The sequence below is a fragment of the Mauremys mutica genome, chromosome 10 (genome assembly GCF_020497125.1).
Source record: "Mauremys mutica isolate MM-2020 ecotype Southern chromosome 10, ASM2049712v1, whole genome shotgun sequence".
In the NCBI taxonomy this organism is placed as follows: domain Eukaryota; kingdom Metazoa; phylum Chordata; order Testudines; family Geoemydidae; genus Mauremys; species Mauremys mutica.
In genome coordinates, this window is record NC_059081.1 from 69,052,802 (window position 1) to 69,070,067 (window position 17,266).

A 17,266-nucleotide genomic window follows, 5' to 3' on the forward strand; every position below is an offset into this window, starting at 1 on the left:
ATGTAATTTCACACACACACCCTTCCCCTGTTAAAATGTTGCTGCTCTCTGGTGCATCAAAAATCTGCAATTTAGCTGGGTCCTGCCCTGCCCCCATCACTTTATCCATTCTCTCTGCCTCTGGTTTGTGGCTTACCCAGTGCTCAGCTAATTAGACATCCTGGCCTAGTATTTTTGGGTTGGTGTTCATGTCTAAGATGCACTGTTTATAGAACTGTTTTAGTCCCACTAGCCATCCTTTCATGTGTGCATTCCCTTTCAAAAGCTTATCAAGCAAATGTCTAAATTGTCCTTATATTTAAGGAACAATTTGTGGTCTGTGTTCCATATAACACGGATGTGTGGTTTTTTGAGCTGTTCAGACACTGACTATGCAACCTCTACATTTCCAGTTCATATTAGTTCTGTTTTGCATTGTGCTGGCATTTCTCTCAGAGTTCCAGTCAACTTCTTGTTTCTTCAGTCCTTGTGGACTCTCCATTCTTAATGTTCAAGACATGTTCTCCTCCAATTCCCTGGCTTTCTTTCTTTATCCCTTCTTTTCACTCCTTTAACCTGGATTATTAGCTGGCACCAGCTGCAATTGGTAAATTCCTTCTAAGGTAACTTCATTCTCTGCTGCTAAGAATCCATACAACTCTTCTGGTGCCACTGTGCTGCCAGCCTCCAGGACAGTTCAATTGCTCATTATCAAAATAGAGATTTCTCTTTGATTAACTTTACCAATTGCTTCTCCCAAGGCTCAAAGCAACATGTATTTTTCCCAAAAACAACAACAAAAAAGCACTCATTTCCTATTTTTTTAGACTCACTGTAGGGATCCTATACACTAAATGTAACCTTCAGTGCCATTCCTGCCACTCATTCTCCTCCAGGTTTTCTAGTGCCCCACTGATTTTTTTTGACATATCAGCATATCACAGACCCTGGTTATTGTGTCCAGCTTGACCCAACTTGAAGCCCTGTTACATTTTTCAGGGATTTTTGTGTGCGTTTGTTCTTAAAGTACCTGGCTTCCTGTCATATGAGACAGCCACCTTGCTCCTCCCACCAAACATGCTGGTCTCCTTTCCCCTTCCTCCTCTGTCTCATGCCATGCCATGCCCACTCACTTTACCCCCAAAATTAGCCAAACCCTGTTCTATCTTCATCACTCCAAGTGGAGAGATTCTGCCCTTTTTTCTGTTCTATCTGCCTATTAATCAGTAGGCTGTTGTGCAGTTACAATTGTTTCTAGTAGAATTATTGTACAATTATTTTGTAGTTCTCCCTAAAGTAACTTGGTAAATAATGTATGATTACTGCACTTAGAAAATGCTGGGATCATCAGGAGGAGCTACAAAATAAAACAGTCTTGTATAGGCAGCCAAATGATCTTACCCCACACAAGCAACAATGAGCATGCCCCAAGTAAGGTGCAATATATATTATGGTTCACACATTCCTTTAAAAGAAAAGCAACTGTGGATGGAAGAAATGACTAAAAAAGGATATTTTTAGCCCCTAGGTAACAAGAAGGAATTTGTAACTATACACCAATTTTTGCCCTCAATTGTATCCATGGAATGCAAGTAAATTCTGCCAAAGAAGAGGTCGGAATTTGGCCCTCCACCATCTATTTCTCCCGTTTACTGATCAGCTTTCACTACATACCTGGAGCCAGCCTTTGGCTCCAGGCTCTACATATGGGTAATCTGAAGAACATGGTTACGCATGTTTTAATAGTCAGCTCTTGTAATAAAAATGCATAGCTCATTCTGCATGCAGTAAAACTCAAACTAAGGATTAAGATAGATATTATTTATACTAAGCTTTTATACAGCGAATTTCCTACACTGATATTAAAGTACGTTACACAGATCTCAGCTTTCTCTCTTTGAAGCAAATATCCCCACTTAACAAATAGCGACAATGAAGCAAAGACACTTCACTAATGTTATGCACTAGTTGGATGAATTAGGAACAGAAGCTAGAGCAGAGGTGGGCAAACTATGGCCCACACCACCCCCTGAGCTCCTGGCCCAGGCGGCTAGTCCCCAGCCCCTCCCCTGCAGCCTCAGATCACTGCGCCTGCTCTGGGAGGCGGGGCTGCAAGCTCTTGGGGCAGCGTAGCTGCAGAGCCCGGCCTGACTCCGTGCTCTGTGCTGTGCGGTGCGTGGCTGGCTCCTGCTGGGCGCCGCCGCTGCCTGTCCTGGTGCAGTCACACCGCCAGCCACCGGTACTCCAGGCAGCATGGTAAGGGAGCATGGTAAGGGAGGTTGGAGAGAGGGCAGGGGAATTCAGGGGGTGGTCAGGAGACGGGGGTGTGGATAGGGGTTGGGGCAGTCAGAGGGCAGGAGAGTTGAATGGGGGCAAGGGTTCTAGGAGGGGGCAGGGAGAAGGGGTGGTTGGATGGGGCAGAGGTCCTAGGGGGGCAGTCAGGAATGAGAGGAGGGGTTGGATGGGGGGGGCTGGGGGCTGTCAGGAGTGGGGGTTCCGGGGGCAGTCAGGGGACAGGGAGAAGGGGTAGTTGGATGGGGCAAGGGTCCGGGGGGGGGCAGTCAGGAAGGAGAGGGGGTGTTGGATGGGACGGTGGGGGGCAGTTAGGGGCAGGAGTCTGGGGATGGTCAGGGACAGGGAGGGCTGTCAGGGAACGGGGGGGTTGGATGAGGCAGGAGTGCTGGGGGGGGCATCAGGGCTGAGAAGCACGGGGGCTGGAGAGGGGAGGGGGGCGGGGCCGGGCCATTCCTGGCTGTTTGGGAAGGCTCCCCTAACTGGCCCTCCATACAATTTCTGAAACCCGATGCGGCCTCCAGGCCAAAAAGTTTGCCCCTCGCTGAGCTAGAGGGACCAATTTCCAGTCCCCCATTCAAACCACACGGCCTCACTGTGACTGAAAGTGATTCTGTCATTTCTGTAAGGCTAAAAAAGTTACTTAACTTGCAGTGATAACATCTGGAAGGTTTGAACATAAGGACTCTAACAATGTACATATTTTCTTAACTGATCCATGCTGCCTAAGCAGATCTCTCAGGGCATGTGCATTGCTTTAAGCACGAGAAAGTGCACACACATTCACTAACTGAGAATTAGATATCTGAAAGGTTTTTCTGAATACTGAGCACGCTAAATATAAAACAAACATGCAGAACATACATACTACTATGACAGGTTTCAGAGTAGCAGCCGTGTTAGTCTGTATCCGCAAAAAGAACAGGAGTACTTGTGGCACCTTAGAGACTAACAAATTTATTTCAGCATGAGCTTTCGTGAGCTACAGCTCACTTCTTCAGATGCATAGAATGGAACACACAGACAGGAGATATTTATACATACAGAGAACATGAAAAGGTGGAAGTATGAATACCAACAGGAAGAGTCTAATCAATTGAGATGAGCTATCATCAGCAGGAGAAAAAAAACTTTTGAAGTGATAATTGAGATGACCCATAGAAAGTGTGAGGAGAACTTAACATAGGGAAATAGATTCAATTAGAGTAATGACCCAACCATTCCCAGTCTCTGTTTAGGCCTGAGTTAATTGTGTCTAATTTGCATATTAATTCAAGTTCAGCAGTTTCTCTTTGGAGTCTTTTTGAAGTTTTTTTGTTGCAAAATTGCCACCTTCAAGTCTGTCACTGAGTGGTTAGAGAGGTTGAAGTGTTCTCCCACTGGTTTTTGAACGTTATGATTCTTGATGTCAGATTTGTGTCCATTTATTCTTTTGCGTAGAGACTGTCCGGTTTGGCCAATGTACATGGCAGAGGGGCATTGCTGGCACATATCACGTTGGTAGATGTGCAGGTGAACGAGCCCCTGATGGTGTGGCTGATGTGATTAGGTCCTATGATGGTGTCACTTGAATAGATATGTGGACAGAGCTGACACAGTTCTGCGGTGACCTAGAATCCTACTTTCGCTGTCTCCGACTCAAAGAATACTTCCAACACACCTCTGAACAACATACTAACCCACAGAATCCTTCCTACCAACGCTATAATAAAAAGGATAATTTGTTAGTCTCTAAGGTGCCACAAGTACTCCTGTTCTTTATACATACTACTATGCATTTTATCCCACTGAGAATTACAAAATATAGAGTAGGTGTATGTTTGGTTAAGCTTATGGCAATTTTGGAAGACTTTTAGAGGACTTTTATATACCGTATGAAGTTTTTCCAAAAAGTTTCATTTCAACAGGTTTTCATTTATTAGCTACAAGGAAATGGAGCAAAGTCTCTTGAGAGAGAGCTGTTTATATTTTGATAGCTATTTGAAGTCTGCTAAGTTGCAATTTACCAGTCTGCTGTTGGTAGTATCTGTTTACAGTCTAACAGAGAAAAGAAGAGGTCATCAACTGCCTTGTAATTACTATGAAATTAGAAGGTAATATCATTATCAGCTGCTTTAATGTCTATGTGCATTTGCTATCTGACCAGTGTCCTCATTTGTTTACCATGGATTCCTCTAATGCTGTTTAGGAAATCCTATTACTCATGACTTAGGCACTGCAGGGGGCTCTACAATATAAATACACTGCCAGCCATGCAAACCTTTTGGCTTTGGCTGAGGCTGCACAAGAGCATTCCATTCAATCATAAGAAGCAACTGTAGCAGTAAAAGACGTCTTCATGTAACATCCTGCTCAGCTAGTGATCTCTCCAGCAGTTGTTTCCCAATCTTCCTTTTATCCCTAACATCCCTATTCTCTTATATTTGTTAGAAGAATCAATTCTTATAACAGCACCCAGAGGAACATCTGCCTAGTGTGCCTACTGGAAACACAAGGGTGCATAAGCTTTTCTGGACAGCACTATCTTGCCAATTCTAGTAACTGATCCAGATGTTTGTTCCAGATAGTGCCCTGTCAGTCCTCTTCTAGCTTTTATTCCCCCAAGATGCAAATATTGATCTCAATTACTCAATGTGGGAGGGAGAGTTTGATATTTAATACAGCTCTTGACCGGTCAGATTCAACAGGAGCAAAACAAGTCTCTCTAGGTCTGTAAAACTGTTAATATAGAATCACAGACTTTAATGTCAGAAGGGACCATTATGATCATCTAGTCTGACCTGCACAATGCAGGCCACAGAATGTCACCCACCCACTCCTGTAACAAACCCCTAACCCATGTCTGAGCTACTGAAGTCCTCAAAGCGTGGTTTAAAGACTTCAAGTGCAGAGAATCCTCCAGCAAGTGCCCCATGCTGCAGAGGAAGGCGAAAAACCTCCAGGGACTCTGCCAATTTGCCCTGGAGGAAAATTCCTTCCTAACCGCAAATCTGCTAAACCCTGAGCATGTGAGCAAGACTCACCAGCCAGACACCCAGGAAAGAATTCTCTGTAGTAACTCAGAACCCACCCCATCTAACATCCCATCACAGACCATTGGGCATATTTAACGCTAATAGTCAAAGATCAATTAATTGCCAAAATTAGGCTATCCCATCGTATTGAAGACTACAATTTTATTTTAACATATGCCCATGCACAACTTTATTTGTCTGGCAGTAGAAAAAAGGCCAATCTTCTAAGGTGTTAGAGAGACTTGGCTGAGAGTAAAGAGGTACAATTTATCATGGGGGGGAGAGTGACATTTTCATGAGCTCAGTTTTCTACAGTCAGCAGCTGTGCCAATGGTGACATTAGTCTGAGATTATCATTCTTTAAAAAAGACAGGTGTAATCCACACAAGGTCAATGCCACAGTCATACAGCTTGGTTTACTTTACTGCAAGGATGATTAACTAATGTCCCCTCAGTACTAATTTTGCGAGAGCTGATAGAGAGATGAGTCTCCTCTATACTTACAAGATGGTTTTCTAACCAATTGCTAGAAAAAGCAACAACATTTATATTATAAACAAAAAATATCCAACCCTAGTTACAAATCAATCACATACACTCCAGTTATAATTACACTGGCTCATGAGGAACAAATCGTAGAATCCCATATCAGGGTTGGAAGGGACTTCAGGAGGTCATCTAGTCCAACCCCCTGCTCAAAGCAGGACCAATCCCCAAATACATTGCTGCTGCACAGTCCCTGCATTTTCAGACCATTTTTATCCACAATCTTAGTACCAGTACCATTTACCCATCAGAGGCCCAATTAGGGCTATTAGTATTTCAGCTAACAGAAGATTAACTAGTAATTCGATGACCTTGGAGCCTTTTCCGAGGGATGCAGAGAACATGAAAACACCCACTGAAAACTTTAAACGTACCTCCTTCTGCTGCCTCTCAAGTTCTTTCATTCGGATCTCCCGTGCTTCAGCTCGTGCTGCTCGCTTTGCTGCGAGCCTTGCTTCAGCCTGTGAAGAGAAGTATAATAAAACAATGTAATAGATGCCAGACAATTAATTTAGCTTGAAGCACTTTTGTTAACTAGCGCGTGAAATAAAGGAGATGACGCAGTAAGACTTTATTTGTAGTGGCAAATGAGTTCTTACAGATGTATGTAATGGCCCTACCTTCCAAAACAACATGTTATGCTTCACAGGTAGATAACATCTTCATGCAGACATCTTATCTATAGTTATTTGTATTCAAAAGTTTTTCTGTGCTGTCATTTAAATAAAAGACTGTTGTATTTGTATGAATATGTATAGAGGAAACATTTATATTAACAAAAGGTGGTAACTGGGCTCTGTCAAAATGTGTATGTTTATTTTTGAACACTTAAGTAACAGAGGCTCTGAAGAAAGAGAGGCATATTATACACTTACTATTTTATGTTGGTTATACTTATCTTTATCTCCATAATTAGATAACATGTTCACTGTCAAAAAGCATTATACATGTGTTTTCTCTTACTCTGACGTATGCACGTGCATACATGAGCACCGCAGTTGACTAAGCATGCTCTGCATGTGTGCATGCTGCACAATGGAGACTAAAATTATTGAAGGGCATTGGTAAACCTAAGAAAATCCACTTCAGCTGGGTTAGATTAAAATATCCAAATGTTCTACTCATATCCAAAACCTCCGGTCTGGACATCTGTCAAGCACAGACCTTGTGAGATTCGTAGCACTTCATTTCAGCAGATTTGGAAATGACAAAATAACCTCTAGAGTGATATTTGTTATTCTTATAATCCTAGACAAAAGCTGGAAGGAGAAAGTCGAGTGAAGAAAATCTACAATTAGCTCAGTTAGCTTTTCAAACCTCAGAAGAGAGAAAAGCTCCACTCAATTTTTCCCTGAAGATTTGAGTAGTTCATCCAGCCTTAGTTAGAATCTGGCCCAGAGTAGATAAAGTGAAAGTGATGCTCTAAATCATGGTCACTACACATTTACACACAACTGCCCTCAACTTTTCACCCCACTAGAATCTCCAGCTAGAGGCTGTGAGGACAGGTAAAGTGCTCTAATAGTGAGAATTCCTGCTTTCACCAGAATTCCTATACCAGTAGTTCTCAAACTTTTGTACTGGTGACCCCTTTCACATTGCGAGCCTCTGAGTGCAACAACCCTTATAAATTAAAAACACTTAATATATTTAACACCATTAGATACGCTGGATGCAAAGCGGTGTTTGGGGTGCAGGCGGACAGCTCGCGACCCCCCATGTAATAACCTCACGACCCTCCGAGGGGTCCTGACCCCCAGTTTGAGAACCCCTGTCCTATACTATAGGGAAGCGTCAATCCCGCTTAGGAAGTATACTCACCATTCAAAAAAAGAAGAGAAAGAGGCCCCCAACAAGATAAGAAAGGTTCACATTAAGGTATTACCTGAGAATTAAGCAAAGCTTACCTCTAACTGAAATTATTTTTGGCAAAAGTAACTACTTAACTGATGCATACCAGCTAAAGAGTTCAAGCAATTGCATCTAACAGTCAGTAAAATCTAGAATAGACTGCATAGACTTCACAGAAATACACAGAAAAAAGTTCAATCAGGCGTAAGGACTTTTATTATGTGTCTTATTAGCAAACTCCTTTCCTCCATTTTTGAGGAAGTAAACCATCTCAATTTCACAGCATTACATCCATGATCACTCACATAATGGGAATTGAAACTTGAGTTTGGTACATTTAACTGAATAGCGCTGGTATCTTTATTTCTTCACAACACAGCCACCTTACTTCATATCAATACTGTAAATATTAACTTTTCTTAGGAGCAGTAATTGTTTTTAAAGTCCCTTTTTTCCCTACCCCACACCTCCCGCCACACACACACAGCAGGAAAGGCAAATTAGAGATTTCTCTCATGGAAGATTACTGTCCTTTTTAAATTAAGATATTTGAGTTCTAAGATAACGTCTAGCTTTGCCATGGAAGAATAAAGTGCAAATATATCTGTTGAAAACCTGTAGGTACAGCAAGTCACTTAAGCTGTCTCCAAAAGTGTCTCAGACCTTTGTAGTCCCAGAATGTTAAGGTTATGTTTGGCGCTCAGCACTAGACATACATAATATGCATGCCCATAGAACCTGCAGTCTAACATGGGCCTGGTACTGTTCAAACATGAATCATAGTCCCTGGTCTAAACAGTTTAGATCTATTAACTTCAGTGGTTGAGCAGAGGCCTCTAAGATACCCACTGTATACATTTCAAGGGCAAAGATGCTTTGGAACAGGTAATATGCATAATCCGTATGCTCTTTGGAGATGCCTTTTTTACCCTTCAGCCCTTGAGTCAGCATTAAAATATATTTGATCACAAATACATTGTACTGCCCCTACATTAGTCAATTTTATTTCACTGACTATAAATTTACAAATGTTAAAATGCTTAAAGGTGTTGCAGGACATCTGTTATTTTATGTCCAGGGCCAGCTCTAGGTCTTTTGCCGCCCCAAGCAAAAAAAATTTTGGCTGCCCCCCACCCCAGCCCTGGGCTCTCTTCACCCACACCCCCTGCCGCCCCAGGCCTGCCCCCCCCGCACCCCCTGCTGCCCCAGCCCTGGGCTCCCCCCCCCACAGTGCTGACTCCACTCACTCCCCTGCTGGCAGGGTTGGGATAAGCAGCAGGGCTCCCAGGCCGCGCCTCAGCCCAGGATCCCTTCAGCCAGGGCTCCCACCTCCAGGACTGGCTCGGACCTGGGAGGGAAGAGCCAGGGGGACTGTCCCGGCAGGGGGCTGAGGGGCAGAGGCAGGGCAGCCCCAGAGGGAGCGGAGCCCCAGAGAGCGGGACGCGGGCCCCGCACGGCAGCCCCCTTCCTCTATGGCACCACTGCTTCTGCTGCTGCTTCTAGCCACTCTGCCGCAGTCCCTGGGCGGCTCAGGCCGCTTCGCCCAGCCCTGGCTGCGGCGTTGGGGGGCAGCCACCCTGCGGCACCTGCAGGTGGCTCCGTGTGCCCCGGGGCGGCCCCCAGCCCAAGTGTCCCCGCTCGGAGCGCGCCCGGCCCAGCCACAAGGTGCAGGCGCTGCTCCCCCCCGGCGTGAACCGCAGCTGCCCCAGGGCGCCCCCCACGCAGGACGCACTGCTGCTGCCAGGGCCGGCTCTAGGCTTTTGCCGCCCAAAGCAAAAAAAAAAAAGATGGCCGGAATGCCGCCCCTAAAATGTGCCACCTCAAGCACGTGCTTGGTTTGCTGGTGCCTACAGCCATCCCTGTTTATGTCCCACACAGGTGGAGATTGTAATGAGAGGTTAAATATAGAAAATTAGACCATTCTGCAATATTCAGCACTAGCATCTGTTAAATGACTCATGGGTATCGAGTACTTTGATAATTACCTTTTGCAGTTACCTGCCCAGTCAAGGTAGTGAGGTCTCATTGTATATACAGAACTCTGGAAAGAGTGGGAAAGTGCGCCCCTAAAACTCTGACTTTCCAGGGCACTGTATTTAGAATGTTTGTGTTTCTTGTTAACTTTCTAGCATTGCTTCTGGTTTGATCTATGTAAAGGAGAGGGAGAATTCACACACATGCAAACGGTGAAGCCTTCTTATAGGCAACCCTGAACCACAGGAAAAAAAACTGGCAATTCCAGTTTCACAACTCTGCTGCAGTTGCCAAAGTTTGTCAAGAAGTACAGTACCCACTTTGGCGAACGTCTGATTATGAGCAATGCAAGTTGTTAAGTTACAGTATTATGCTGTAGCTACTGGTGCTTTGCACTATCCAATATGCACTAATTTATTTAAAATATAGTGCCTAAATTTATTAGCGTGCCCTTGGGACTCTGAAACAGAGGAAAGAGATAATTCAGTCTCCAGGGGAACTGGTCACTCAGAATAGCTTGTTAGGGGGACTTTCTTTAAAGGGAATGTCTTCCCCACCCCCTCAGCCATTGGGATAAGTATGGATTTGGTATAGAGTATATGCAGCTACTTTACCTGGCAGCCAGACACTAAAATTATTGATTGAAGCCAATGCTTTCCTGGAAAGATTTTTAAAATCATTATTGATTTTAAAAATCTTTTCAGGAAAGCATTGGCGTCAATCTATAATTTTAATCACTATATGTATTGCATTAGATATACACAGTTGGTGAGGTAATATCTTTTATTGGACCATCTTGTCTCTCTCACCAACTGAAGTTGGTGCAATAAAAGATATTACCTCACCCACCTTGTCTCTCTGGCCAGGTCTACACTATAAACTTATATTGGCATAATTATGTCACTCAGGGGTGTGAAAAGTTCACACCCCTGTTTTTCACACCCCTGAGCGATACCGTTATACTGACCTAACCTCTCCTGTAGACAGCACTATGTTATAGCTGTCTGTGTCCATCTACAGCACTATGTTATATGGTGGCTAATATGAAGGGGAAAGGAGTCCAGGAGAGCTGGCTGTATTTTAAAGAAGCCTTATTGAACAAGCCGTCCTGATGTGCAGAAAGAATAGCAAATATGGCAGGGGACCAGCTTGGCTTAACAGAGAAATGAGCTTAAACACAAAAAGGAACCTTACAAGAAGTGGAAATTTGGACAGATGACTAGGGAGGAGTATAAAAATAATCAGGAAGGCCAAAGCACAACTGGAGTTGCAGCTAGCAAGGGATGTGAAGGGTAACAAGAAGGGTATCTATAGATATGTTAGCAACAAGAATAAGGGTCCCACACTTTCCCTGACCTTCCTGAATGGGGGAGGCAACCTAGTGACAGAGGATGTGGAAAAAGCTAAAGTACTCAATGCTTTTTTTGCCTCAGTCTTCAGACAAGGTCAGCTCCCAGACTGCTGCACTGGACAGTATAGGGAGGAGGTGAGCAGCACTCAGTGGTGAAAGAACAGATTAAGGACTATTTAGAACAGCTGGACATGCACAAGTTTATGAGGCCGGATGCAATGCATCCCAGGGTGCTGACGGAATTGGCTGACGTGATTGCAGAGCCATTGGCGATTATCTTTGAAAACTTGTGGTGATCGGGGGAGGTCCTGGACGATTGGAAAAAAGGCAAATATAGTGCCTGTCTTTAAAAAACGGAAGAAGGAGAAACCGGGGAACTACAGGCCAGTCAGCCTCACCTCAGTCCCCAGAAAAATCATGGAGCAGGTCCTCCAGGAATCCATTTTCAAGCACTTGGAAGAGAGGAAAGTGATCAGGAACAGTCAACATGGATTCACCAAGGGCAAGTCATGCCTGACCAATCTGATTGTGGATATGGGGAAAGTGGTGGACATGATACACCTGGACTTTAGCAAAGCTTTTGATACGGTCTCCACACAGTATTCTTGCCAGCAAGTTAAAAAAGTATGGATTAGATGAATGGACTATAAGGTGAATAGAAAGCTGGCTAGATCATCGGGATCAACGGGTAGCGATCAATGGCTCGATGTCTAGTTGGCAGCCAGCATCAAGCAGAGTGTCCCAGGAATCAGTCTTGGGGCCAGTTTTATTCAACATCTTCATTAATGATCAGAATGATGGGATGAATTGCACCATCAGCAAGTTCGTGGATGGCACTAAGCTGTGGAGGAGAGGTAGATATGCTAAAAGGTAGGGACAGGGTCCAGAGTGACCTAGACAAATTGGAGGATTGGGTGAAAGAAATCTGATGAGGTTCAACAAGGACAAGTGCAGAGTCCTGCACTTGGGAAGGAAGAATCGCATGCACCGCCACAGGCTGGGGACCGACTGGCTAAGCAGCAGTTCTGCAGAAAAGGACCTGGGGATTGCAGTGGACAAGAAGCTGGATATGAGCCAACAGTGTGCCCTTGTTGCCAAGAAGGCTAACGGCATATTGGGCTGCATTAGTAGGAGCATTGCCAGCAGATCGAGGGGAGTGATTATTCCCCTCTATTCGACCCTGGTGAGGCCACATCTGGAGTACTGCATCTAGTTTTGGTCCCCCCACTACAAAAGGGATGTGGACAAATTGGAGAGAGAGTCTCCAGCAGAGGGCAACGAAAATTATTAGAGGGCTGAGGCACATGACTTACAAGAAGATGCTGAGGGAACTGGGCTTATTTAGTCTGCAGAAGAGAAGAGTGAGGGGGGATTTGATAGCAGCCTTTAACTACCGGAAGGGGGTTCCAAAGAGGACGGAGCTTGGCTGTTCTCAGTGGTGGCAGATGACAGAACAAGAAGCAATGGTCTCAAGTTGCAGTGGGGGAGGTCTAGGTTGGATATTAGGAAACACTATTTCACTAGGAGCATGGTGAAGCACTGGAATGGGTTACCTAGGGATGTGGTGGAATCTCCATCCTTAGAGGCCCACCTTGACAAAGCCCTGGCTGGGATAATTTAGTTGGGGTTGGACCTCCTTTGAGCAGGGGGTTGGACTAAATGACCTGAGGTCTCTTCCAATTCTAATCTTCTATGATTCTATGCTGACAGGAAGGCTTTTCCCATTGGCATAGCTACTGCCTCTTGCAAAGGTGGATTAACTACACCGATAGGAGAAGCTCTCCCATCGGCATAGTAACATCTTCCCTGAAGCGCCATAGCTCCACCGCTACAGCATTTTAAATGTAGAACCTGCTCTAAAATATTCTGGGACTGACCCAGTTACAACACCACTGCATACAACAATGGAAGATTTGTATAGTATGAAATTCTAATTGATATTAGTGCACATAGTGCTATTTGGAGATGTTCTTTTTAATTGTACTTAAAGATAAAAAATAAGCAACAAATCAACTGAATTAAAGAAAAGTGAACTGGAATTTTATTGGTTTCGATTAAGATATTTGTGTTTTTGTAAATTTTTCATGCTTTAGTTGATCATACCGGAGTATATACAAATTGTTGTAAGCCAAAAAATGTACAAAAGCTTACAATCCTTGTTTCAACTCAGAGGAACATTAATGCAGCTCCCATTAAGTCTAAGCTTTGAAAAAGCCAAAGCTCCCACCATTAAGGTAAAAACATCTGTTAACCACTCTTCCTTTCAGAGCAAGATATCATGTAATCTGTTGGAGCCAAGAAATTATTCATATTTATCTTCCTTTCTTTCCCACCTGCACAAATTTTCTTCACAGGACTCTCTGGAGTCACAACTGGTGCCACACCTTAAACAAGCCAGAGAGCTTGTCTGAGCAATCTGAACCACCCCATCCCTTCTCTCTACTCAGAAAAGCAAGGTGAGACAGAAGGGACGTTTCTTTTCACATTAAAACCTTTCTGGGCTTCATCCATTTCTTAAAATATGTAGCAAAGGAAGCCCAGATTCTCACAGCCACCAGCCTATATCTGAAATTTGATATTCTTGTAAATTCAGGTTCTTTTGTGCATGTATTCACTCACTTCCTCCTCCACCCTTCAATTTCAAAGAAGGGCCAAACTAAAGTTTACATGTCACACACATGTCCCCACTACAGGTCTTCAGATGTAGCTATCCATTGTGTTACTTTCCGTGAAGAAAATTTTAGTTTAATACTGTATTCAGTTAAATTTTACCTTTGGCTATCAGTTTGCTTTCAGTTTTAATGACAAAAATATTTAAAGATGAATACACTCCCTAGGGATCTACTAGTTTATTCTGCTTAAATCAATATATCCTCAGAATATTCAGGCAGCAAAGTCAATATATTTTCACTCCATCCAATAGATGTCAATTCAACTCATACACACAGAGTTAATGGAAGAGAACAAAATTTAAATTTAGGAGTTTCAATTAACTAATGACAGTTTCCCAAGATGCAGCAAAGAATCCTGTGGCACCTTATAGACTAACAGACGTTTTGCAGCATGAGCTTTCGTGGGTGAATACCCACTTCTTCGGATGCAAGTAGTGGAAATTTCCAGGGGCAGGTTTATATATGCAAGCAAGAAGCAAGCTAGAGATAACGAGGTTAGTTCAATCAGGGAGGATGAGGCCCTCGTTATCTCTAGCTTGCTTCTTGCTTGCATATATAAACCTGCCCCTGGAAATTTCCACTACTTGCATCTGAAGAAGTGGGTATTCACCCACGAAAGCTCATGCTGCAAAACGTCTGTTAGTCTATAAGGTGCCACAGGATTCTTTGCTGCTTCTACAGAACCAGACTAACACGGCTACCCCTCTGATACTTTCCCAAGATGGTGTATTTTAATTTATAAGTATATTCTTGCTCATAACCACATAGTTATTTAGAATTAAATACTTAACATAACCAGCTCTTAGAATCAAAGACAAACATGTTTGGGTTCCTGCTGACTGATTGTTGCATATTATAAAATAAAAATTGCTAACTACAACCAATACTGCATATTGTGAAGTAGCAAGCAGCATCACTGGAAAAATCAATGCAGCATAATTCCAAAAAAGGCATTAGTACTTACTTTAAAACAATCCACTTTATTGAGATCAATATGTATGTTACAACCAATTTGTTTTTGCATTTAGAACTGTTTCGGCATTACATTTTTAATTAAGTGCTCATCACACACTGTCTGGGTATGTTTATGCTGCCCCTCTGCAGCATTTTATCAGACTGCCTATTTGTATTGTGGTAGCACCTAGAGGCCCCAACCCTATTGTGCTAAACACCATACAATCATGAAAAAAGAAGTGCACACCGCCCATAAAAACTGACAAAGTGTAAGATGAGAGACAACAGGTGAACAAATACGTTAGGAGCACAGGGCAACAAGATGATACTGGTGAGCATGACAAGCAGCAATGACCATTTATATATTGATAATACCTGTTATAGTTGCCAAGTTGTTTAAGCTGCAACCCAATATTTCAAAACAAGATTTTTAATTTTCATTTTTTAGAGTAGATTGATTTGTAAAGGAAAAACCTCAACTGGCAGTCCTGTATCATCCACCCTGTTGTTTTGACAGCTTACTTGTTCTCTGTCATCTAAGCTCCCTTCCTCACGCAGCAAGTACACCTATGCATGCAGTTCAAAAGCACTGTCCAAGGTTCAGGCGGGACGCTAACCAACTGCCCCAGAAAATTCAGTGGTGTTCTGGAAAGCAGCTACCTGGGAAAGTAACAGCATTACAGACCACACCCTTTCAGAGAGACTAATCATGATGCACTCCAGTCTCTACTTGTCCAAGGCCACTCCCAAGTCAGGTTCTCCAATCGAGGGGTGAGGTTTCTAGTGTTGTGTGCAGGGATTCCTGTGCACTGCACAAGTTACTTCTAAAGTCAGATGATTAACTACAAGAGACACTTTACACACAGTGAAATGTCATGAAAATCTGAGCATTAAGTTCTATAGGTGGCTCAAACATCCACTGAGCTCTGCAGGAAAGGTTTGTGTTGTTAACCTGGGAGATTAACAGCAGAGACTCATTTTAAATCTAAAAACTTTAGTCAAGCTGGTAAAGTTGTGATAAATGAGAACTATTGTGTACAATTATATTACTGCACCCAGAGCACTTAAAATCAGTTAACATATGAACAGGCATCACATGTGACACTTCATTCAAGCTGAACTTTACAGAAACATTAAAAACCAGATCACAATGAAGGGTGCAGTATAAAAACTGAAGTAGAGGAGAATGCTGTAGTGTGAGAACTCATGAAAATTAAACACTTCCTCCACAAAGAGGTGTTTTTTTAGCATTCAAGATGGACTAGATCTCTGTTCGGAAGTGTCTGGCTTAGCTTGCTTGTGTTCAGTTTTCTGCTATAAATATCCTGATTTCCTGTGCATCATACAAGTAGCAATTTTAATTGCATATTTCTCTCCTGCTGTTTCCTAACTAAGCCAGAACAGGCTTTGCCTCAATGAATTTGGCCCTCCTCCAGTCCAAGCAGATAAGCATGTCAAAGACTAACTTGGGTCTAACTTGAGGGGGTGATGACGGGAGAAAGACCCCCAAATGTGAGGAGGCTGCTGAACTTCACCTTAGTGAAATTACCGAAGTGTTGCCAACCTTCATGATTTTGTCACGAGTCTCATCATAATTGTTTACCTTAAAGACCTTAAAGTCAAGTGGATATGTGGTTATTTCAGCCTTCATTATTAAAAACAAAGCAAGCGGAAGGCTAATAAAACATTAAATTTATTATTTTTATATAATCTCATGATCTTAAAGCCAATTCATGATTTTTGGTGAGCCTGACTCATGATTTTTGAATATCTGGAGTGTGCAATACTGACAATGGACTTTAAAAATAAATTATAAAAAAAAAATCTACAAAATGTTACAGGAGTAAAAAGTATGAATTAAATTAACATGAGACTCTCAAAGTTTGATGGGAAGAACTTCTCATGGTATCCAAGGTTAAAAGTAACTATTTACCCCAGGTTAGGCAGCTGATTTGTAGATTACTTCATCCTTCAAACACTGCCAACACCATAGGGGGGAATACAGGCCTCTAAGAAATGTATCCAAAACAGACTGGCACTGATACAAATGTAACTACTGGAGAAAGAAGCAGAACACTGAATAAAATTTGAAGTCCAGTTACACTTAAAAAGTTTTTGTATGCTCCTTGTCTGAGAGGTGAAAAAGATGAAGTTACTATTTCTGTTAGGCGAATCATAGAATATCGGGGTTGGAAGGGACCTCAGGAGATCATCTAGTCCAACCCCCTGCTTAAAGCAGGACCAATCCCCAATTAAATCATCCAACAGATTTTTGCCCCATATCCCTAAATGGCCCCTTCAAGGACTGAACTCACAACCCATGCACTCACATGAACTCACAACTCACAATCATGTAAAAGAATAGAGAAGAGTTCCAAAGAGTGCCTGGGATAGGATAGAGGAAAGAAGAGAATTACTGTGGCACGGATGGCACAGACACCAGCGTTATTACAAAAACTACAGTTTTCCACTGAAGTTGTCCAAAATACAGCAGTAAATGCATACTATGACATTTCTGAACCATTATAGCAGAACGCCTAAATATTTAAAGCCACTACAGGCCCTAAAATAGATACACTGCTACAACAGAAAAGTTTGATGTTCTTCTCTACCTTACACTCTGGGTTTCTCCA

The 17,266-nt window shown here is 42.9% G+C and overlaps 1 protein-coding gene across 17 annotated transcripts in view; it reads right to left on the reverse strand.

Annotated features, from left to right (window-relative positions):
- LRRFIP1 (LRR binding FLII interacting protein 1) overlaps positions 1-17,266 on the reverse strand; it is a 183,047-nt gene that overhangs the window by 94,188 nt on the left and 71,593 nt on the right. For all 17 annotated transcript variants that reach the window (XM_045032209.1, XM_045032208.1, XM_045032212.1 and 14 more), the window contains exon 2: positions 6,206-6,292. In XM_045032209.1, coding sequence (XP_044888144.1) covers positions 6,206-6,292 — 87 coding nt within the window. The remainder of the gene's footprint in view (positions 1-6,205; positions 6,293-17,266) is intronic.